At 41.1% G+C, this 24,839-nt stretch overlaps 1 protein-coding gene across 4 annotated transcripts in view; it reads left to right on the top strand.

Annotated features, from left to right (window-relative positions):
* The first annotated feature begins 4,280 nt into the window (after nt 1–4,280).
* rell2 (RELT like 2) overlaps nt 4,281–24,839 on the top strand; it is a 38,428-nt gene continuing 17,869 nt past the window's right edge. Inside the window, exons 1-2 of one of the 4 annotated variants that reach the window (XM_072435547.1) lie at nt 4,281–4,399; nt 16,802–16,862. Coding sequence is in view for 1 of the 4 variants with exons in the window: in XM_072435568.1 (XP_072291669.1) it covers nt 4,371–4,399 (29 nt within the window). In the remaining 3 variants the exon portion in view is untranslated. Of the gene's footprint in view, nt 4,400–8,071; nt 8,176–16,801; nt 16,863–24,839 lie in introns of those variants that run through there. The other 3 variants (XM_072435552.1, XM_072435568.1, XM_072435559.1) reach the window with 3 other exon arrangements.

Raw genomic sequence — 24,839 nt, 5'->3', positions numbered from 1 at the left:
TGTCATGTTTCCCTTTTATAGACATTCCTTCAACCACCTTTTCTAATTTTGCAACATCATCAAAATTGCAATGACCAAGTATCCTATGCCACGTTTGAATGTCATGACACCCATATACTTCATCAACATTTTCATCTTCTACTGTGCTAAGGTAATACAGCCTACCATACACGTCCATTTTGAATTTGGTACCATCCTTGTGGACCAGCCAGTCATTACCGTCCTTAAAGCGGACCTCAGCTCCGTTGGCCGTCGCTGCTTTAACTGAAAAGCTGTCCTGTGGAAACGATGGGATGTAGAGTGCCTGTTTGAGAATCGTTTTCACTCTTCGTCCCTCGCTGTCCAACAAGTAGATTTCAGCATCTCCCCTCATTTTCGCCATCCCGCTCACCTTGGATCCGTCGGCAAGCTCGATCATGTGGTCCTCAGGTCTGAAGCTCTTGTCAACTGTTTTGAACTTTGTGGCGTTGTTGATCATGTGTGTTGTGGCGCCGCAGTCGACCATGAGACCTTTCTTGTTTCCTCTTTGTGTAGGGCAGTCACTTATCTTGAAGAAACAAAAAGATGTAGGCTCTGCCTCCGTCTCTCCATCAACTTTCTTCACATGGTCACGGCCTCATCCTCGATATTGTCCCCCTGTGTTGTGTCCCATTTTCGTTCCTCTTTTCTCAACTGGTATCCGTCCGGACATGTCCTGGCCATGTGTCCCTTTTTACCGCACGTGTAACATTCAACATCAGCCAGGACCATTTTCTTTCCTCTTCCTCTTCCTCGTGACCTTGTTGCCCAACTAGTCTTCATCACGTTGTCTTCATCAGCATTCACGTCACTCTTCCCATATTTTTCAGTACTCTCATAACTTCGCAGTTTCGTTTTAAACTTGCTGAACGTTACAGTGTCATTTGTCTGGGTGATGTGCACGACGAATGGCTTGTATGAATCATGTAGCCCTTTAACTACCATCGCTATCTGAAGCCCATCACTAATGTGCTCTTCTGCTCTTCTCAATGACGTGAATATAGTCTCTGCTCGAATAATATAGTCAGTTACCGTTTCATTGCTGGTCTTATGAAGCGAGGAAAGTTCACAATATAAACTCACAACGCGAGGTTTGTCCTTTCCAGCGTAGTGTTCGCGGAGAATATTCAGCGCTTTTCTTCCGTCTCTTTTCGCGTCTCTCATTACCAATGACAAGCTCTTGTTGTCCAGACATTGCACAAGCTCTGCATATGCCTCGCCGTTCATCGTCTCATCTTCCGCCCAAGCATCTTCGTCCTCCTCATCTATCTCCGGGTCTTCCGAGATAACTCCTCTGAGGCCCCGTAACTCCATATGCGCGAGGAACCTTGTTTCCCACAGCTCGTAACCTTTCTCTTCGCCGTCGAATAAAAGTCTGAACCACTTTTGGCCTACTTGACTGGGCCCATAACCTGTTACGTTAGACATTCTGCAGCAGTCTATCGTTTTGTAGTCACCAATGTGGTTCGGGGGAAAAAATACAGACAACCGTCGTCTCTTTGGTCTGAGGGAAAAACAACACTGACCATTTATTGCGCATGCTCATTACAACACAACAACACATTCACTGATCACGCAGGTAACACATGGCTTTGCTTCATCTGCAAGTATGCTCAACACCAAACCCTAACACTGTAGCCCTAGCCCTAACAATTGTACCGTATGTGTAGCTCATCTAATTTATTATGCTAAAATTTAATTGTGATGGTACAATACACTGCTAAATTATTATTACTTTTGTGTGTTAGATTGTACACTTATCTTGGAGCACTTGAATTAGGGTGCACGTCCATGAAAGGGGCTGTACCTGGACGGTGTGTGGAGTTAAAAGTAGGTCAGCCACGCCTTTTCATTGTGTTGAGTGTGGCCCAGGTGTGTTCTGGGTGTTGTAACCCTGCGTGCCTCAAATGTGTGTATTCTGAACCGTGGACTTATTAAAAGTTGCAAAACGGAATGTATCATCGTATCTTTCGAGGGTGCAACATATGCATGCTCTTACGGGCTGCACCAATATATTTAGGGTATTCTTACTAGTACAAGTACTGTAAGGTTATGAATGTCCTCTCACTTGTGAAAGAGGGGGGCATTCAAGGTTGATATCGATTAAATAATTGTTCAAGAATTCAAACGTGACACACTGCAGTGTGGGTATGTTTGATATCATATTTTAGGAGTAAATTGGGGCACCAGCTGTATGTTCGGCATTTAACAACTCTATAATCAAATATCTAAATTCATTAATTCATAAAAAAAATATTTGCTCGTTGATCGGAAGGTTTGTGAGAACGTGACCGTGACATTGACCCCTTTTCTGGAAATAAAATGAACACTTAACCAAATGTGGTATATGAAGATTTATTGACCAAATGACTTAACAGATATATGAATATGGAATATGCAAATTAGTTAACAATGATGGTTCTAGTTGTGTGTTGGAGTTAATTCTAAGATGATATTATCAACCAGCCTGTGAAGTGCATTATACGTTTTTGTTGTATAATTTAACACATTTTTATATCACACATCTTTTTTCCTCTCCAGCTGCTGGTCACTACAGAGAGGTGGCTGTGTCAACAGTGGCTGCTGGACCAGACCAGATACAGGCAATATAGATGCAAATAAAAGGAATTAACATGGCAACTTTTGATACCAAGTTTCAATATGTGGTGAGTCTTGGCTGGCATACATAATGAATAATGAACATTATTGCTCTGTTTCACGATTTGAAATCAGATGTATGTAACATATTGAAAAAGTAACATTTTGTATACCCATAACTTATTGTGGTTGTCCTTATTGTCTGTTTATAATTAATAATCAAATCGGTTGACATCTTTGGAGTTCTCTGTTCTCGGCATTTCACCAAGTGATGTGATTTTCTTTTTATTTCAACCAAGCACACACACATACAGGAGGGAGGTGTTCTTAGTGGAGCTCAAAGCCCAGAAGACAGTGGACAGCTCCGTCATCAAGAAGGCCCAGCAGAGGATGTACTTCTTGTGCAGCGCAGATGATGGTGCAGTTCTACATGGCCATCCTCACCTCCTCCTTCACCGTGTGGTACGCTGGAGCCACAGCCTGGGACAAACAGAGACTACAGCGCATTGTGCGCTCTGCTGAAAAGGTGATCGGCTGCAGACTTCCATCTCTGCAGGATCTGTACTTCTCCAGGACTCTGGGACGAGCAAGTCGGATCACAGCTGACCCATCTAACCCTGGACACGGACTATTTGAGCCACCCCCCCTCAGGAGGCTACAGTCCATCCGGACCAGAACATTCCACCACAAGAACAGTTTCTTTCCCTCTGTCATTGGACTCATGAACACTTGACACCTGACCTTGACACCGGTCCCATAACATGCAAAATCGACTTTTCAGAGCTTTTAACCTTCTTACATTGCTATTTGTGCTTCATATATGTACCCAGAGTGTTTTTTTTTTATTGATTCCCGCAGTTTTTAGCTATATTACAGACTATTTCCTTTCCGCGAATCTCCAAACTTATGGGCGGTGGGTGCAAGACCGCGTCATAACCCCAGGCACGCGTCATCAACCCCCCCCCTCCCCCTCCTGCTTTAACTAATTGTTTCATGGTGTCCCTTATCGCTCCTTATAAAGCAAGTTCCTAATTTGTGATTTTGTTCACTGCCAATGGTAAAAAAATCTGTTTCAGTTTCAGTTTGTTTTTTGCGTCACTTAGTGTTTCTGCCAAACTGATCCAGTAACTCACCTCTTCTTGTCATGTTCCAATACTGCCACCTTCTGGACATATTTAGGTAGTCAAGTCAATTAAAAAAACAACCCCCATTTTTACTTTTCGGTTCCAAGATTTGGTCTTTTACAAACTTAACCACATTACGTAATAAACCTTTTGATAACCTTTAAAAATGCCACATTCACAAATCAAAATGTTAAAACAGAAAACCGCAATTTTAAGTAAACCACCCTCTACAAACAAAACATTCAACTCTCTTCTCATCTCAAAGCAGTCAAAACCAAACATAGCAACCAGATGGTAATCATCGGCCAAAATCCATTTAAATCCTATAATAGTTAAGAATAGACTGATAATTACATCTGATAACACGTTTATTTTGTTAAATGACTGTTTAAACTAAAAGGTGTAAATCGCGTGAAAAATAAACAAATAAAAGCCAGAGAAGAAGTTAACCATTTTTGATGCAGTTTTCTTCACCTCTGCTGCCCCCTAGTGTCGGAATGTGTCTCGTTCTCTGTCTCCCTCTGCACACGTGAATCCTGTCTCCGGTCTCCTCCCTTCCTCCCCTGCCATAACAGCGGCAGTAGCAGCGGGGACACCGGGGCACACACGCTCCTCTCTGCGGCTACGGGGATGCACAAATCACCGTGGATATGCACCAGGTACGTACCCACGACACTTTTTCAGTTTGAAGTTATTTGAGTCGAAAGGGTGTTTGTTTGGCCGTAGCTGAGCGGAATGTGTACGTTACAGTGATGTAGACACAGCAAGGTGCGCAAGGTATGATCGTGGATGGATGAATCAGCATTCTGTGTCGTATCAGGGGAATCCAAAGAGATTTTCATCTACTTTCCAGACTGCATTGCAAACATCAGTACAAATGCTGGGTTATTGCAATATCCAATAGGCTAAATAAATGTTCAGTATAAATGTATTATTATCATGTAATGTATTCATATAATAAGGCATTTTATGTGTTCAAATTGCCAAAGTTGCACTTATTCTGAACAATTAACAGAGCTTGGTTTAATGTTCTTGTTTATGTTGTTGACATGGTTACAAAGAAATGTACAGATGGCATTTTGTCTGATAATTAAACCTCAGCTAATAAAGACTCGTTTTAATACATTTATGTTGGATTTACATAAATAAAAGGGTTTGTCAATATTCATATACCCTATTTATTGTTTGTTGCTCACAGTGTTCACAGTGGGATTATTCAGTACCATAGTTCATATTTCATAATCTGACTGGGAGAGAACAGGCTGCACTTTGGAGAGAGGTGAGATAGTGCTGAGTGGTGCACAGTGCAGGCAGCAGGACACTCTTGCAGACAAGAACTCACACACTTTTCGTCACTCATCAAATATCTTTTGGCCTTAGAGAGAGATCTTGCATTACAGTGCACTACATTATTCTTCTGCTTCTGAGAGAAATCTGTGCTTTGTGTGGTGGTTTTTGGGATTTTTACAAAAACTCTTTCTCGCCCTAAATAGAGACCATTTGTCTCTATTTATCCCCCTTCAAGCTGCACTTGGAGCTTGAAATACAAGGGTGGTGCCTTAACCACTCAACTACCGGGCAACACTTAGGGTCTTTTCTGACCCCATGACCTAATTAATTTCAGACGTTTGGGCCGTTTTGTGTGTTTAATGCTCCTGATATTTATTCCACATCAGTACAACAACAAATGTTTGTATAAAATCTTGCATTCAAACATAAAATGGACATCAAATCAATTCATTTTAAAAACTATATTATTGATTAAATAGAGGTGGAATATAAATAAAGTGTACTATTGAAACATTTTTGTTTCTTCTTTTTTTGACATTAAATGATTCAGTAATACCACTATTCTTGTAATAAAATATTATTTTTATGTGTTTTATAGTCTGTATAGTATAACCAAAGCATAACCATTATGATGATCAAAATACATCTATTTTTTATTGTAAGTTGTGGAACTTCAGTAGTGTTGGACGCTGGTTTGGGCCAGAGAGCGATCCATCTTTATTTTCCCATCTTTTGTTGGAAGATTGAGATTTTCAGAGATCAATGTTTCCTCAGTGTCTTCTACAACCGACAATCCACAAATTGCATCTGCGTTCTCGGTTCTCCAGGTCGTCCAGCTTGTCGGTCAAAACAAACTCCTAGTTTGTCAATTCTGCTACTTTGGTTTGTGAAGTAGAGATAGTGACCCTCAGGTAAGAGACCTCCTGCACATGGGCTGTGACAGTATTATGAAATGTTAGGGAGTTATTCCTTCACCAGTTTCTATTTGGCAAATAAGTGAAATGGCCAGAAGAGGGCAGCTTTTCTTATGGCCTTCTGCTTTTTTGTTGTCGCTTGTTGTTGCTGCTTCACAAAATAAATGTATTTTTGAAATCATATAAATTGTTATTAATTGATTGATCAGTACATTCTAGAGTAGAAGGAGACATTTAGACAGAGGTATGTCAAACAAAGAATTTTCAGCTCACAGTGAAAACAACAGATGTGAAGATTACCTTAACATGCAAAACACTACTCCAGTCCAGGGGTTTCTTTGCTGAAAGCTCCAAAAGTAAGATCGTTTATAATAAATTCTCATCCCAAAATATCGCGTGTGCCAATACAGTTACAATAATAAATTAAATTGTCTTATATTCAGAATATTAATATTGTTGTTGTTTTTAAGTAGAGAGTTGTAGTTTGTTGTTGGCCTCTGATCTTAGTTTTTAATTGCTATATGCTATATTATATTTAGTAAGTCATTTTTAATTAAAGGTGCACTATGTAACTTTTCAGGTGGAAGTTTAGTTACTTAGTCTTAGTACTTTGTCTGGAATGTTCCCTAGTATGTTCCCAGTCCTAGACAGTCGGCTCATTTCCCGTTATCCATTTCTTTGTTATTGCCTTTTTTTGCTGAAGCAAAAAGTACCAGTATCCATTAATCATTTCTATTGCTGGAGTCCTACACCCAAAGTACATTGTTTTAAAGTCGAATGGAATATCAGTGTCGAAGACAATCCAGATGTCAATCAATTCCCTCAAAGTGGTTTGCAATCAGGTCCATAATATTAGTATAGAAGGTGATATCTCTCTCTGGTGGAGCATAATAATAATAATAATAATAACTTTTATTTATATAGCGCTTTTCAGTGACCCAAAGACGCTGAACATAATAAAAAAAAGGGGGGGGGGTATTTACAGACAGGGGGGACAACACGTACAATACACATTAATATACAGATAAAATGAACAAGACAGAAGAAGTAGAGAGAAAAAGATGGGGATGTAACAGGGGGTAGAAGAGTAGGCAATGGGGTAGAGGAGGCTAGGGGTAGGGGAGGTCATAGGCTTGGGTGAAGAGGTATGTTTTTAGGCGGGATTTGAATGTTGTGAGTGAGGGAGAGTGGCGGACAGGTTGGGGGAGGGAGTTCCAGAGTCGGGGTGCTGTTCGGGAGAATGCTCTGTCGCCAAAAGTTTTGAGTCGGGATGTTGGTGCAGTCAGGGTGAGAGAGGAGGAGGATCGGAGAGCTCGGGTGGGGCGGTGGGGGATGAGGAGGTCAGACAGGTAGGGGGGGGCAAGGTGGTGAAGGAGCATACACATTTAATAAAAAAATCTTTTCCATTAATAGTTCCCTCAACCAGTACGTATCTACTATATTTGTATTTACATTCAAGACCTTGTTCAAAAGGTGTTGATTTGACTAATTTCCGAATGCTGGTCAAAGCGCATAAGCACAAGAAATAAATTAACTTGAAACAGAAGAAAAGATACACTGACAAACAAAAAGGTCTGTACCAAAAACATGCATTGAACCCAAAACTTGATTGTGTAAAGATAAAAAACCTTGGGAAGTATCTTCCCATTGGGCCCTCAAATAAATGCCTTTTTGTTGTTGTTTTCTTTCCTTATGTTAAGAGCAAGTTCCCGGTCTCCTCCTAATTTCAAATGTTATATGAATAGGCATTTGAAGCACTGTGAATGTATTAACCTGCTACTGTCTTAAAAGACACAAAGAGAGGGTGTTGTAATGTAATTGCACTATTTTATTTGTAATATTACTAAAGCTACAGTGTGCCAGAAACACTAACGCACTTCCTGTAGCACTGCTCTGTTTGCTACTAGTTGAGTTTGACATTAAAGCCGATAAACTTCTGGTTCTGGTTCTGACTTTGCATAACACTACAAGCAGTGTTTTTTTTAAGTGTGTGAGAGGCAGGCGTCAGAGAAGCAGATAAGACAGAAGGAGCTCTTTGATAAGCTTCTGTTGAACAATCTCCCTCTCAAACTGCTTATGTCACAAATGCCTGAGGGGACTGCATCACCATGGACCATATACATACAGTAAAACATTCATATAAAGCAAGAGGACACAGGATTAGTAATTGAACTGGTGTGAGCTGGGATTGAGCCACCAACCATTGGATTTATGGGATACCACTGTGCTGGGTAAGCAATAACCAGGAGTGTTTCGATAAACTCTACGAGCAATTTTTGTATGTGCCTAAAGGAAACAAATGCCTTTTATTACCTCTGCTGCTTAGTATTGAACTAAGATAAATATATTGGTTCAATACTATTGATTTTATATGCTTGTAACGGTATTTCACCGTTACAAGTAGTGGCTTGTCAATAGCATGCTTTTATTTTTGAAAAGCGGCTATGTGACATTATACTCCTAATTTTTCAAATAATGACAAAGTACACGGAACAGGAATTTTCTGAGCTATCGCGCTTCAGTTGAAGGACAATCCTCAGAAATGCAGGAATCAATCGAAATCCAACTTTGAGTAAACGAGTCGAATATGACTCCTTTAAAAGTAATCTTAGCTACACATAGGGGTAGGCCATATTACATATAACTTTGATTCATCCTTTTTAATATAATTCCAATAATGATAATCAGATGTGCTAAAACCTGCCTGAAAAGGTCATGCTTGAGGTGCATAAATATATTTATTTTCCTAAAAAGTAAACACTGAAAAAAAATGTTTTTTTCATATGGCTTTTTGCAGCATTCTATTATTATTAGGCCAAAGGACCAGAATTGTTCTTAGAAGACTTATCAAAAAGTTATTCCTATCCCGGAAAATTTCAAAAATCGAGTAGTAAACTATGACGAAAATGCCCCTGAGTGGTATTGAAAATTAGAACTCAATGGGCTCTAATTTTGATTAAAAAAATATATCAAAAGACGGCTCAGTAGCACCACCCCTAAACATGGGGCCAATGGGCGCTCGAAGCCAAAAAAAGTTGTTGTTCAACTGAGGACTTGTAAAAAATTATGACTATGAAATTATGACCCCGCCCTAAATCATACAGGAAATCTGCCATATTGGATAAAACAGGGCACTGACAATAGGGCACCCTCTTGTACATGACCTTTCCTCCTACAGTTTTCATCAAAAACACACACATTTATCCAAAAGACACAAAACCCATAAGCAATACAATTTTATTAATTTGAATCTGATACACCTTTGGGTGTGGTCATGGTCTATTTTTATCAAAATCTCAAAATGTTTACATTGGAAAACGTTAACAAGCGTCTGTCTATTTGACCTAGACAACTGAAAAAAATAACAGAGGGTAAAATTATGATGGTGCACAATGAGAGAAAGTCACGTTACTCTAGCTCATTTTTTTATTGGCAAATAATAATGGCAGAAAAAAGTTTTATTAGGCCCTGAGTGCCACAAGCTGGCGAGAGGCCTAGTAGTTCCGTAAGGCAGTGTGAAGCACAGCTGCGTAAGTGCCCAAAAGTGCCCATCAGTGACCAGGAACCCACACCATGATGTAGGAGAGCGCGAGTGTTTTCCGAAAATGTACAGTTTATGATATTTGAAAAATTATTTTCGCATTAGAATATTATTCTTTCTTCTTCTTTTCGGGACCAACCCCCCTATTTTTTACCCAGTGAACATTGATGAAAAGTCTGGCACATATCTAAAAATCCTGTCTCTCTACATTCTGGCTAGCTCATTTTTCTAAAAATGTGAGCAAATACATACAAAATACAAAAAATCTGATTGTAGAATCATGAAATTTGATGCAGAGGTAGACATTGACAAGGGAAGTCAAAAATATGATTACGGCAACGCCGTCCGCCCAACCAAATGTCAGCCATATTGGATCAAAATTTGCATCTAAAGTTATAACATTTATTTTGATACTTTTCACGGTCTGCAAAGTCGCAAAATGTAGCTAGAATTTGAGAAATGTCCTAAATTTAAAATTTGCTGCCATTTGCACACACAAAGTCCGAATTATGTCGAATTTGAATCAGTTTGTTAAACCCCTTGCTCTAAACCCACTTGACGTGAAACAAATTAATTTGGTGCAACAACGCCCCCACAGAGTGAAATAAAATTTTATATGGGGAGCAAAATTTCTTTTTTTTTTCAAAATATTGAAAAAAACTTTTACAAACTCCTCCTAGGGCGTTGGCCTGATTAATCTAAAATTTGGTGAGACTCATCTTCAGGAGTGGGCCATCAAAAGTTATAATTTTTTTCTGTCTGTCTATTTTGGTGTGCTGATAAAAAAATCCAATCAGACCCGTGCCACATGTTTAACATATCTACACTTAATATTTTTACAAACTCACCCAGAGGGCGTTTGCAGTTGTGGGTCATCAAAAGTGAAAAGAATTTGTATTCTAAGTGCTACGGTCTGTGTGGGGCAAAGCCGCACATTTCAAGAATTTCAAAAACATTGCCTTTTGAATTGGGACCACAACATATAGTTCCTCCAAAATGTATACAATGTTGCACAAAAATCAATATTAGCGTTCCGATCAAAAAAATCCAGACCCATGTAATATTTTTTTATGACAGAAACCTCCCATGTTATTTCAATTGGAAAATCGCCACATTTCTGAAATTGGAACATAATTTACACTTCTTACTTTTACAAACTCATCTTTGGGCATTAGCCAGACCAAGCTTAAATTTTGGGAAAATTATTTTTAGGTGGGGGGCATCAAATGTTATTGAAATTTTCCTTAGTATTACGGTCTTTGTGAGGCGCAGCCGGAAACTTATAGCGGAGTAAGAAGGAGGAAGATTGGGGCGGCGTGGCAGGGGCAAGGGCCGATCATTGCCGCTTGCGGCTATATTTAATTATTGGACCCCTGAACTTTAACAAAAAATTTAAATGGCTCTATAGCGTGCCCTAAAAGGTCAATACAACTTATTGTGAAATGCAAAAGTTTACAATTCAACTTCATTTTTTTCATACTTGGATCTGTGCAAAACGATGAGCTGAAAGCAATGAGATACTATATATATAGTTATAAAAAAGCTCTAAAGTGCCCCCTGAAACATTTGTATCAAGTCAAAAAAATTACTTTGATGTAGATCAATAAAATTTGGCACAGACATCCTTCTTGCCATTCTGAAGAAAAAAGTCAAAGATGGCATACCTCTATCTGATAGCATGTTACTGTGGAAACCTGAGAAATATTGCCATTGACATACATGCCAATGAGGACATAACTCTATCTGGAGCATATTCTGATCTTGAGAAGATAATAATAATAATAATAAAGATTCTGATTCTGATAATTAAATACATAAAATTAAATGATTAACATTCCAAAAATAAGGAAATTGAATGTTAAAAACGCTTTGCCCAATCTTTTCATTGTTGAGCCAAATCTATTTTGCCCCAGTATGTTGTAAATGCTGCAAGGTCAAAATGTGACAGCTGTGTGCTATATTTTATTGTACATTATTTCATTCTTTGAAAACCAGGAAATGTGCTGTTAGGATGCTAGTTGTTGTTAGCTTTACCGCAAAATACTTATTGCTGGAAATAAATCTGTTGAGAAAGTGAGAAAAATAAATTTGTACAACTGCAAACTGTTTAAAAAGCAACTAGTTAGGGTTTTCCCAACTTTTTTAAGGTTAGACACTACTGGCAAAAGCCAAGAGCGTGTTTTTTAAATTCATAAAATAAATTGTATTAATTTGTTTTGCGCAATGCGTTCCGGGCTGTACCAACTGTGGGGCCAAGCTCAAGCAAAAATACCCATTTACAGCTGCAAGGGCTCAAACTGGCCCAGAACCATTGACCAGGAATTAAATAAAGAAACCACGTTCTGAGGCTGTATTTCATGATTTGTTTTTATTTAATTATTTTGACCATGCTCTAACATCCCTCACGTTCCCTCATCTAAAACATACCTGGAGTTGCATTTAGCTAAATTTGCAATGTTCGAAACATAGTTAGAAAAAAACATCTTCTTTGCTGTTTTTTTTCCGAAAATCTTCTTTGCTGTTTTTAAGTCCATAAGTTAGTGACAGACTGTATTGTTTCTACAATCAAATCACATTCATTTCAACTACGTGCTTATGCAAGGACGTAGTCAGGCTTGGAATGTTTATTTTAATTCTTTGTCATTTCTTTTGCAGCCGAAGCTCAGTTACTCTAGAGTGCATAAAATTACCCGAAAAATGTATTTACATAAGGCACTTTATATAGTGATATAAAGTGCCTTATTGTGAAAGGTGAGATAATAACAATGCTCTAACGCTGTACAAACGACTAATGGCTTAACAGAGCGACAGTCCGGCATGATATCCGTACATCTATCATTTAATTTAACGTTAAACATTTCAACTTTAGAACTATTGTCATGTTAAATTAAACTACAATGATGATTTCAGGCTTTTGGTTAGACATTGCTGATAATTTACATTAGAAAATATTATTATTTGATTTAGCTGCAAGACTTTTCCCTCGTTCTCATTTAAACCAACAAAAGTTCCCGTGGGAAAAAGAGGAAAAAGTGGGCGGAGCGGGATTTGACAAATTAGACTACACATTTCACTAAGACATAGTGAACACAATAATTGTTCAGATTTTACTAAACATAGTGAACACAATTATATTTTAGATTTTACTAAACATAATGAACACCGTTGTCTCTCAGATTTGACTAAACAGTTTACCTATTTATCCCCAGTTTTACCATTTTTGTAAAGTTTATAATTGTACTTCCTGGTTGGACATCGGCAGCAAATATGATATAGGCAGAGGTAATTCCACAACTGTTACCTAGCAACCGTATTGTATCAAAGGGCCAAAATCCATATAAATGACAACAGTTTTGGTCTGACAAACATATGATACCATATAACACATTGATTTTGTTGAATGATCCTTTAAACTGTCAGAAAAGTGTGCCAATTAATTGTAAACTGTCTCTGTAGCTGTGTCCCAATTCAACGGTCCTTTGAAGGACCAAGCCAGTGGAGGCTGCTCCTCCGTGTAGCCTCTGTGGACCGCAAAGGCCACGCCGAAATGGGACAGGTCTAGCCTACTGAGCCTCTCCATCGCCCAGCAACCGAGGCTTGCTGCTAATGCTAATGCTAATGCTAATGCTAATGCTAATGCTAATGCTAACACCCTGCATGGCACACATATTATGCACATGGACTTATTAAATATGTTACACAAGAGAACAAGTTTGGAACTTGAGCCAGAGATTAAAGTTTATCTCACCCAAATCTTGGATCTAAAAAACAAATATGATAATTATTTAGTTCAGCTTTTGTAAAATATAATTGCCAATGTTCCCGTAATAAATCTCAAGTAAATTACCTGAAGTTTCAACACAAGTAATAATAATGCTGTCTTAATTTTGGAATATGCTCTTTAAGTGAACATGTAAGGTAAAAGACACATTGAAGTCAGTTTATAAAGTACAAACCACTTGTATGACCACATAAAATAAACTCAAACTGTGTTAACATTTACTGAATCACGTGACAATACAAAATTAATTGTCTTTGGTAAAACTGATCCTTAATTGCTGTGGACAGTGGAGACATGAGCCAACACATTCGGGCCTCTCGGTTTGATGCCTGTCGACAAGAAGACGAAGATCCAGCCAAGGTTAACCAAGTCCTGGCAGAGAAGATGCACACGCTCTTGCACAATGGGATCATGGGCCTTTTGTCTTGTTGTCAGATGTCCCATGACTATTAATGACTGGCCTGAAAATTAAGTCCACAGTTCACATCTTGAATACATACAGGTGATTTAGAACTTGGGAGAACATTTTAAACAGCTAAATTAATACAAGAAACTCATGCATTTGAGATGAGCTTTTTTTTTTTTTTTTTTTTTTTTAATCATATGATCACATGATTTATTCAAAATCTTACACAAATATTCCAAAAATAGTTTGTTTTTTCCCCCTCAAATTTATTACAAAATAACAAACAGTAAAACAAAACAAGACCAGAGAAAATAGACATAAACCAATATCAGTAGCCATAAAAAAAAATCACAAAACCGAAAGGAAACGTCCCATTTAGTCCACAGTCAAGCGTGTCAGTTTTCAAATTCTGTCTGTCAAAATCTGAATTTAATATTTTCCATTTGACAAAGGTCCAACAATGCTTGTCGGTGCATTTTGTGTCATCCATTTCTTGAGAAGGCCTTTTTCACTGCTGTCAGGAGGATGCTAAAGAGATAGCTGCTGTTTGTTTCCATGGCAGGAGTCCTGAGGTCCAAATACATGGTCCTGAAATCCAATGAGATGGTGGTCCTACATTTTCTGTAAGGCTTTATTGATCTCAGGCCAATACTTGTCCAATACAAAGAACAGTCCCAAAACATGTAATAGGGTTTTGCCTCCTAGCAGCCACACTTAGCCACAGTTAATATTTCCTTGTGAATAATGGGCAATTTGACATGCTGTTATAATGAAACGTGACACATTTTTCCAACATAATTCTCTCCAAACATGTGATTTTGTGGTTCTCCACTGGGATGTAAATATATTTTCCCATTCAAATATATTTTCCCATTCTTCGGTCAGAGCAAAGTAACCCTCTCTTTCCCATCTATCCTTAATGTAATTAGTTGAGCCGTTGCCCAAATTGTAAATGTATTTGTATAATTTAGATATTATGCCCATTGAAAGTTCTGATTTATAGGCTTTAATAATTTTTGGTTTCGATTCCTGGGCCAGACCAACAGTACATCATCTCTCTGGGTAGAGTCTGCATGTCCTCCTTGTGTTACCGTGGATTCTCTCCGGGTTCTCCGACTTCCTCCATCCGTCAAAAGACATACATGTATATGTATATGTGTAAATTAGCAACTGTTAATTTCCCCTAGTGAAGGAATGTGAGAGTCAATGGTTGTCTGTGTGTCTATGTCTCTGTGTTAACCTTGCGACGAGCTGGGCCCTGTCCAGGGTGTACCCCCCTGAACCACTAGGATAGGCTCCAGTCACCCTCGACCCATAACACAAACAAGTGGTAGAAAATGAATGAATAATTGTAATGCTTTGTATCGGATACAGATTTTTTTTGTTCTTGACATACAAATGTTGAGATTGTTTAATTCCACTCCATCAAACAGCCGGTTGGGGATGGAAATAGTAAGGAATAGGTAGAGAATTCTGGGCAATTCTGAGTATACATATACATTTTACTCTGTCCAAAAGTCTTGCTTTGCCCAGGTGATGTGATCTTTCTATTGTGATGAAACTCCAGAGCCTGAAATGAGCTCTGGGATGACCTTTAAAAAAAAAAAAACTTTCATTGTCATCGCCCTCCTGTCCTTCTAGTGCCCCAACAAGTCTGTGGTTGGTCTTATGTGATCTGGACTCCAAATCCAGGATCTTACTTTTCATATTCTTGTTCTCTGTCTGCAGCGTCACCACCTTGGCCCGCAGCGCCACCATCTCAGCCCTCAGTGTCTGCAGATCACCAGGTCTGAAATGTACTGTTCAGCTTCATCGATGTGTGCGCCGATTCCTCCCCCGCTTTCAGCTCCCTTATGTCAGTAATGATTGCTTAGTAAGACATTTATGTTGGTTTGAGGAAACTAATGGTATTCGTGTGACATATTTGTTTGTTTGTTGACAATTAAGTTAATGGCACTGATTAAATAATGGTATTTGCATATTTACATCCCTTATATTTTTGTATTTTTGAGACCTTTGGTGTCTAGTTACATGTCCACATCTGAGTACTAAGCGTGAAAAATTAGTTTTGTGGGAAACTGGACAAATATATATATATATATATATATATATATATATATATATATATATAGGTCCACTTCTTAGAGGTCCTAACTACTCGTTTGAAGAGCTTTCAGCCTCTGTCTGTACTTGGGGATCAGGTGATCCATGGCGTGATTTGAAGAACCCACAGCAACTTGGGCCACGGCGAGAAAAGTGTTGCCGAGGGCTGTGTAACAGTTATCAAGCGTGTTCTACTCTCTGGTCGGGACTTTAAAGGTGCCATAAGATGCTTTTTTCACGTTTCGTAGTCTATCCTAAGTGTATAATTGATAATAATAAGGGTTGTGCAACACCCTTAACATAATAGTTAAGAAATATCACCCATACCTTGGACCCCCTCACCAACCCGGAAATGCAAACGGCTTGGTTTGATATTCGCCCCCACCCTTGCGAAGAGGGATCTGGCTCCCCCGCCCAACCCGTGACGTAGTTTCAGAGAGCGTGTGTGCCCCGCCCACCCGTGACATAGTCTCCGTGTGTGCCCCACGCATGCTTGCCCTTATGACGCAGTCTTGCACCCACCGCCCGTCAGTTTGGAGATTCGAGGAAAGGAGATAGTCTGTAATATAGCTAAAAACTGCGGGAATCAATCAAAAAAACACTCTGGGTACATATATGAAGCACAAATAGCAATGTAAGAAGGTTAAAAGCTCTGAAAAGTCGATTTTGCATGTTATGGGACCTTTAATAAACTGTCTGTACTTTGGTAGCTGAGATTCCCCTTTGCCCAAAATATTGAAAATGTCTGTACACAATAATGCCCTAGAAGAGAATTTGCCACGGATTTTGCATTAAGTGTACTAAAAAGGAGATTGAGATGTGTTATCGTCCTCTCCTCAGAGGCATGGCACGGGCGAGGGCCGATCATGGACGCTTGCGTCTATATTGTTCTTTTTATTTTGTATATTGCTCTCTGGTCATGTTCTATGTTCTTTATTGTGTGTTTTATAAATTATTTTTGCAAATGTTGAAGATAAATAATAATATGAATTGATCCAAATTGTCAGTATTTGTTATCTTTTTCAGACTGAGGTGTTTGAGGAAGCTTTGAAGATTGTTTGACCCAGCTCCACTCTGTCTTCTTCAGGTAAATTTCCAATAGTGTTGAGAGTTTGATCCTCCAGCAAATGGAGACTTAAAAGGCATGTATAAATCACCACCTAGCGCATAATGCATTTTAATTTAAAAAAAATGGGGACACACCGGTACGTGCCCGCACATCTCCACACATGGGAAATGCGACCACATAAACACTGTCAGTGCTGTGGTTTGTCCATCTTTACCTTTTGCTTGCTTACTTTCCCTGAGTTTGTGTCATGAACATGTTTGAACCGGATTGGGTTTATGATAGTAAAACAATAAATCCTAAGAACATGAAACCACATTGCTGTTTGTTTGTTTGTTTGTTTGTTTGTTGAAAGATTTGTGACTTTACACATCTATTTTTAATGACTCTGGAAATAACTATTACAGGCATTTTCATTGTCAAAAGATACTTGATTCTGTAGTGTTACCTTCTTTTCTCCATGGAAAATGGCCAAGTTGCATTCGATACTGTGGAACGTTCAAGGATACATGACATCATCAGTAAAACATTTACCTATTGCTCCTTTGTCACAACTGAAAATTCTGATGAGCAGCAGTATAGTGCAACTGAGCTCCCGCCGCACGTAAGCTACTTCAATTCTGGCTGAGAAGGAGGATCTTTCCTTGCCGAGAAGGAGAGTTTTTCCTGGCCAAGAAAGAGAGTCTAAGGACAGGGGACCTTGGGACATTTGTCTAAGGACACAGGATGCTGGGACATGGCCAAGTCCCTATGAACATTGTTTAATCTGTTTTTCACTGTCGCCCTCCGAGGCAACAACTGTTGTGATTTTGGGCTTTACAAAAATAAATTGAAGTGAATTTCAACACACGAAAAGGAAGTTCTTCATCTTAAACAACTGCTGAGAGCGTGTTTTAAGACAATTATCATCATGTAAAGGGGACGCACCGTGCGCTGGCACTGGTAAAACAACTTTCTTTCCCACGAGTTAGCATGGCTAAACACGTTATCTTATCAGTAGGGCACCTCTCTCACCTCGCTCACCTCGCTCCAGCTCTTGCTTCACTCGCTTTGATCCGAAGAAATTAAAATCCAGAAATGAAAACCTACAGACCTAGACCTACAAACAGATTGATGTAATCCAAGCATATCTGCGCCTCAATCCCTGGAGCCTCTGAAATAAAAATGCCGACTAGATCCTGAATAATGTGTTCACGTTCCTGTTATTAAATGTCCTTTAGTCACAGGTCCAACTCAAGGACCACCTGCACAAGCTTGATCGCTTGTCTCTGGGGTTCATCACAGTCTTCCCAGACTAACACAGGACTAAACCAGAACTAAGCAATGGCAACACATAGCGCCATGAGCCAATTTCCTACTCGTAAACTTGTGATCCAAATCAGAAGATTGAACAAACTGTAGAAGTGTTTCTTCTCTGCCTCCAGAAAAAGACAACACCACACCCACAGCCCATACCCAGTCCTCTTCATCAGTCCCGGTGCCATGTCCTTGAGGTTGGTGTCATATAGTTTCATGTAACAACAGCAGAATCTTCCAATGACTCTGTCACACCTGCTACCAGTCAATGCACATGTGCAACCCTGCAGACACGATTGGAACACTATGTGCCAAAATACAAAGAGACGAAAGGGCTACTAGTTCCAACTTTCAGAGATTTTAGATGAAAGAGAAAGTACTAAGAACTGCCTGGGCAAAGAAGGTCACCTATGTCAGCAAACTGGTGGGTATGCCAATACCAACAGAGATTATAAACAAGATGAAAGAATACAAGGGCCTGAAGAGGGCTCTCAAACCTGGCAAGAATGTGGATTCACCGGGACGATGGAATGCGATGGAATTACCACATCCTCCGAACCTGTACTGGGAGCAGGTGCTCACTTGTGACGTGTACTGGAACAAGATGGACAGCACTCATGCCGGAATAGTGCATGATAGACTTCAGGGTTTTCACGGGGATCAATAGTCAGTTATTTTTTTTTGTGATATAATTTGTATTGTATTTTCCATTTTACCATTATAGTGTACAAAACAATATCATGTCAAATTAATGAGATCAATGGTCTCTCCTCCCCTCCCACTACCTCCCTCCCCACCCTCTCAGGGTGGGGGTTGAGGTTGGTCAACAGTGTTCAAATATAAGTAAATGTAATTCAATTCCATTCATTTTGAATTGAAGCTAATTAATTTGTAAGCAACCTACAGATGAGTGAATGAGCTTTGCCATGGTGTCAGGAATGCCGGACATTAGGCTTTTCATTGCTGGATAGCTCACCATCCCCTTTTGGGAGGTCCACACACCTTCAGGGGTTTTATGGTCTCTCCACCACAAGCAGATATTTCGTGCTTTGAAAATTGGAATAACATTTTTCTAAAATGGCTGCTTTCAATTTGAAATTGGATTTAAATGAACTCTCAAGAACCATTTTCTCTCCCAAAATGAAAGCTAAAACTGAGCTAAAAGACTATGCTGTTTTATTAAGCAATCATCTGATTGAAGACTTTGTTCACATGATGAATTTACTGTCCATAATGTTAATGTTGATCTGCATATCATGTTGATCATTTTATCCTTGGGCACTGCGTTGTAAGTACATTTTATTTGTATAGCACCTTTCATAGACAGAAGTCACAAAGTGTTTCACAAAAACACAAAGAACGAAAGAAAGAAGAACAAAGAACTTACAGTGAGCAATACACATACAACAATATACAGTCAAATCAGTCCCTAAAGCAAATGTAATTAAAAGGCTCGACTAAATAAAGGGGTTTTGAGCTAACCCTTAAAAGCAACAACAGAGTCCTGTAACCGTAGGGAGAGCGGAAGATCATTCTAGAGTCTAGGTGCAACAGCCTGGAAGGATCCGTCTCCTCTGATCCGTAAACGAGTGCGAGGAAAGTGCAACAGCAGTTTCTGATCCAAACACCTCAGTGAGCGAGGGGGGGTGTATGGTTTGATCAGATCGCTGATGTACAAAGGGACCTGACCATGCAAAGCTCTAAAAGTCAGGACTAAAACTGTATCCGGTAGGAGACCGGCAGCCAATGAAGGGCTTTGAGAATGGGTGAAATGTGGGCCCTTCTATTTGTGCGAGTCAAGATCCTCGCTGCAGAGTTCTGGTCCAGCTCCAGACGAGAGAGATCCTTCTTGTTTAGACAGGAAAACAAACTGTTACAATAGTCAAGAGACAAAAGCATGGATTATGAGTTCCAGATCATTTTGAGACACCATTTTCCTGAGTTAAGAGATTTTCCTCTTCTGAAAGAAATAGTTTCTAGTCAACAGCTTGGAGTGGTGCTTTAAAGACATGTCTTTGTCAAAGATAACCCCCAAGTTTCTAAGACTTGGTTTAGCAGTCTGGCCTGGATCACCCAAATACTGGTTTATTTCTGGAATGGCATCATCAGGGGCAATAATCAGTGTTTCTGTTTTGTCTGTATTTAGCTGCAGAGAATTTTTACTCAGCCATTGTTTTATTTGCACTAAACAACTGACCAAGGAGTTCAGCTTTTGGATCTCAGAAGGCTTAAAAGAGCAATATAGCTGAATATCGTCAGCGAACAGGTGGTAGGACACATCACTAAACTCTTTAATGATCATTCCCAGGGGGATTATATAAAGTAAAAATAAGACAGGACCCAAAACGGAGCCCTGAGGAACTCCACACAATAGATCAGCTGAATCAGACATTATTTGGTTGAAACTAAAACTCCGGATAAATATGAGGAAAACCAATGAAGAAATGACCCTGTAAATCCAATCAGGTCTCTCAATATTTGTATCAGGATATGATACCCAATGGTGTTGAAGGCTGCAGACAGATCCAGAAGAACTAGAACAGTGCATTTTTTCAGAATCAGCAGACATTATAATGTCACTGGACACTTTTAGCAATGCGGTTTCCGTAGAATGATGTTTGCGGGAACCAGATTGAAAAGAGTCGTGAATGTTAGACTGTTCAAGGAAATCTGACAATTGTTCAGAGACCACCTTCTCTAGGATCTTGGACATGAAATCGGTCTGAAACATTTTGGGTCTGTCGGGTCCAAGTTTGTCTTTTTGAGTGGTGGCTCTACTATGGCATGATTGAATGGACCAGGAAACACACCGGTAGAAAGAGAGAGATTTACAATTTTGGTAACCCAGGGGCCAATATTATCAAACACTTTAAGGAAGAGTCTGCAGGGAAGGGCATCAGATGTACAAGAGGAGGGTTTCATCTTGGTCACCAGAGCTGAGATGTCCCCTAGAGTGTCAGGCTTAAAAGAAGACCAATTTGGGGAAACACAGAAACAGGGTTATCACACAAAAGGGGTGGGATTTGGTCTTTGATCATCTTAATCTTATCGGTGAAGAACTTGAGGAATACATTGCTGTCAGCTTTGCAGGAAACAGGTGTAACTGCAGCTGTAGGACATATACAATATAATTGATAGTGTCAAACAACACTGCAATGTAATTAGCTGGTGGAAGTAATCATATCTGGAACTTTCCATCATTTCATTGTAAGACGATACAAGATCTCTGAGGTGTAATCTATGGACCTTAAGATTGGAGGTTTTACACAGACGCTCAGTTATCCGACATAGTCTCTTTAGATTTAGGATACCTTCATTAATCCAAGGACAAGCTTTTTTCTGTGTTGACAAGGTGGATTTTACAGATGGCACCTGATCTAGAGTGGATAAACAGTGGCTGCTAAAGGAATGAATTCTTTCAAAAGAAGTGAAAGTTAGGAAGTTTATGACTTTGCATGTGTAACTGTCCTGGAACGCAACCGCAAGTCCTCCTCCGCGTCGACCTGGGTGGAGCATCGTAACAACTGAGCAGCCAGCTGGGCAGAGTTAATTTAAATTTATATAAATTCTCCCTCTCTCTGCCATGTCTCAGTAAGAAACATGAAATCAAGGTTTTATCTCGTAAAAAGTTAATTCAAGGAAAAGGCTTTATTGGATATTGAACGGACATTCAACAGGCCGAGCCGGACTGTGGATGACGTTACGTCCATCGGTTCAGCAGAGTGCAGCGGGACTGGTCGAAGACAAGCGTTACGATCACGTGATTCCAATCTGTTCCGCGAGGGAAGACGCCGGTCAGCCGATGTGAACAAGGAAGCGCATGGTGGCCCCAGTGCTCACAATTCCAGCACCGCAAAGGCTCCAGAACAGCAGCCGCCATGACCTGGGCAGGCGGTGAAGATGGCGACAAGGAACAGCCGCAAACATCAAGAAGAGGGATTAGGCGTAAGCACCTAGCACGTTTCCTACTGTCCAGGCTCGTGCACTCTGAACACAAGACTTGTCTGCGCTTGACCTGCACACCAGACCTTGTGCCTCTTCTCCTCTGCTTCCTCCTTTTCCCCCGGGCCTCGGGACAGCAGCAAGACTTCAGATGAGTTGAGCGAACAAACAGGGGGTGGCGGAAAGCCTTGTTTGTACCGGTCTCATGTAGCAAAAAGCGCTTCCACTGACGCTTTGATGCGTAAAAGTGAGCCACGGTCGAAAACCCGTACAGCAGAAACACAACAGACTATTGTCTGGGCTGATAAGACTGCATATGTTGTAACGATCACCACTAATAAGCGGCATAACTGGAGTCGAGCAGTGGCATGGCCAAACAGCGTTTTATCCTCGGGCACTGCGATGCCAGGTTCCAGCGTTTTACCCTGGGGCACTGCAATGCCGGGTTCCAGCGTTTCATTCTCGGGCATCACGTTGCAGGTTCCAGCGTTAACCCCCGGGCACTGCGATGCCAGGTTCCAGCGTTTTACCCTCGGGCACTGCGATGCCAGGTTCCAGCATTTTACCCTCGGGCACTGCGATGCCGGGTTCCAGTGTTTCATCCTCGGGCACCACGTTGCAGGTTCCAGCGTTTTACCCTCTGGCACTTCATTGCCTGGTTCCAGCGTTTTATCATCTGGCTCTGCATTGCCAGGTTCCAGCGTTTTATCCTCGGGCACTGCGTTGCCAGGTTCCAGCGTTTTATCCTCGGGCACTGCGTTGCCATGTTCCAGCATATTATCCTCGGGCACTGCGTTGCCAATTTCCAGCGTTTTATCCTCGGGCACTGCATTGCCAGGTTCCTGCATTTTATCCTCGGGCACCACGTTGCCAGGTTCTAGCGTTTCCTCGTCAGGAGTTGCGTTGCAGGTTGTAGTGTTTCCTCCTCGGGCACCGCTTTGCCAGGTTCTAGCGTTTTATCCTCTAGTTCTGCGTTACAAGGTTACAGCGTTTTTTCATCTGGCTCTGCATTGCCAGGTTCCAGCGTTTTATCCTCGGGCACTGCGTAGCCAGGTTACAGCGTTTTATCATCTGGCGCTGCGTTGCCAGGTTCCAGCGTTTTATTCTCGGCACTGCGTTGCCTGGTTCCAGCGTTTTATCATCGGGCACTTCATTGCCTGGTTCCAGCGTTTTATCCTCGGGCGCTGCGTTGCCAAGTTCAAGCGTTTTATCCTCGGGCGCTGCGTTGCCAAGTTCCAGCGTTTTATCCTCGGGCGCTGCGTTTCCAGGTTCCAGTGTTTTATTCTTGGCACTGCGTTGGCTGGTTCCAGCGTTTTATCCTCGGGCACTGCTTTGCCAGGTTCCAGCGTTTTATCCTCGGTAACTGTGTTGCTAGGTTCCAGCATTTTATCCTCAGTTTCCACGTTTTGTCGTCTGACTCAGAGTTGCCACGTTCTGGCATTTTATCCTCTAGCACCGCACCGCCACGTTACGGCACTTTATCATCCACTCAGCATCTCCACGTTACGGCACTATATCCTCTAACTCAGCGTCGCCAGGTTCCAGCGGTTTATCCTCTAGCTCTGCGTTGCAAGGTGTTTTATCCACGGGCACTGCCAGATTCCAGCGTTTTATCATCTGGCTCTGCATTGCCAGGTTCCAGTGTTTTATCCTCGGGCACTGCATTGCCAGGTTCCAGCATTTTATTCTCTGGCACCACATTGCCAGCTTCCAGCGTTTCCTCCTTGAGCACCGCATTGCCAGGTTCTAGCGTTTTATCCTCTAGCTCTGCTTACAAGGTTCCAGCGTTTTATCCTCGGGCACTCCGTTGCCAGGTTCCAGCGTTTCATCCTCGGGCACTGCTTTTCCAGGTTCCAGCGTTTTATCCTCGGTAACTGTGTTGCCAAGTTCCAGCATTTTAGCCTCAGTTTCCACGTTTTGTCGTCTAGCTCAGAGTTGCCAGGTTCTAGCGTTTTATCCTCTAGCTCTGCTTACAAGGTTCCAGCGTTTTATCCTCGGGCACTGCTTTTCCAGGTTCCAGCGTTTTATCCTCGGTAACTGTGTTGCCAAGTTCCAGCATTTTATCCTCAGTTTCCACATTTTATCGTCTAGCTCAGAGTTGCCAGGTTCTAGCGTTTCATCCTCAGACACCACGTTGCCAGGTTCTAGTGTTTCACCCTCGGGTGCCGCGTCGCCACGTTCTGGCATTTTATCCTTTAGCACCGCACCGCCACGTTACGGCAATTTATCATCTAACTCAGCGTCGCCACGTTCCGGCATTTTATCCTCTAGCTCTGCGTTGCAAGGTGTTTTATCCACGGGCACTGCCAGATTCCAGCATATTATCCTCGGGCACCGCGCTGCCAGATTCCAGCACTTTATCCTCGAGCACTGCTTGCCAGGTTCCAGCGTTTTATCCTGAGGGACTGCGTTGCCAGGTTCCAGCTTTTTATCTTCAGGCACCATGTTGCCAGGTGCCAACGTTCTATCCTCGGTTACTGAGTTTTACCCTCGTGCACCCCGTTGCCAGGTTCCAGCAATTCCTCCTTGGGCACCAAGATGCCATGTTCTAGCGTTTTATCGTCGGGCACCACGTCGCCACGTTCCTGCATTTGATCCTCTGGCACCGCGTCTCCAGGTTCTAGCGTTTCAACCTCAGTCACCGCCTCGCCACGTTCAGGCATTTTATCCTCGGGCACTGCGTTCCCATGTTACAGCATTTTATCCTCAAGCTCAGCGTCGCCAGGTTCCAGCATTTTGTTCTCTGGCAATGCGTTGCCA

Source organism: Eucyclogobius newberryi, unplaced genomic scaffold (assembly GCF_026437365.1).
Source record: "Eucyclogobius newberryi isolate DKJ021-1_F unplaced genomic scaffold, fEucNew1.0.hap1 SCAF_11, whole genome shotgun sequence".
Taxonomy (NCBI): Eukaryota; Metazoa; Chordata; class Actinopteri; order Gobiiformes; family Gobiidae; genus Eucyclogobius; species Eucyclogobius newberryi.
This window is presented reverse-complemented; position numbering and strand designations above follow the sequence as displayed.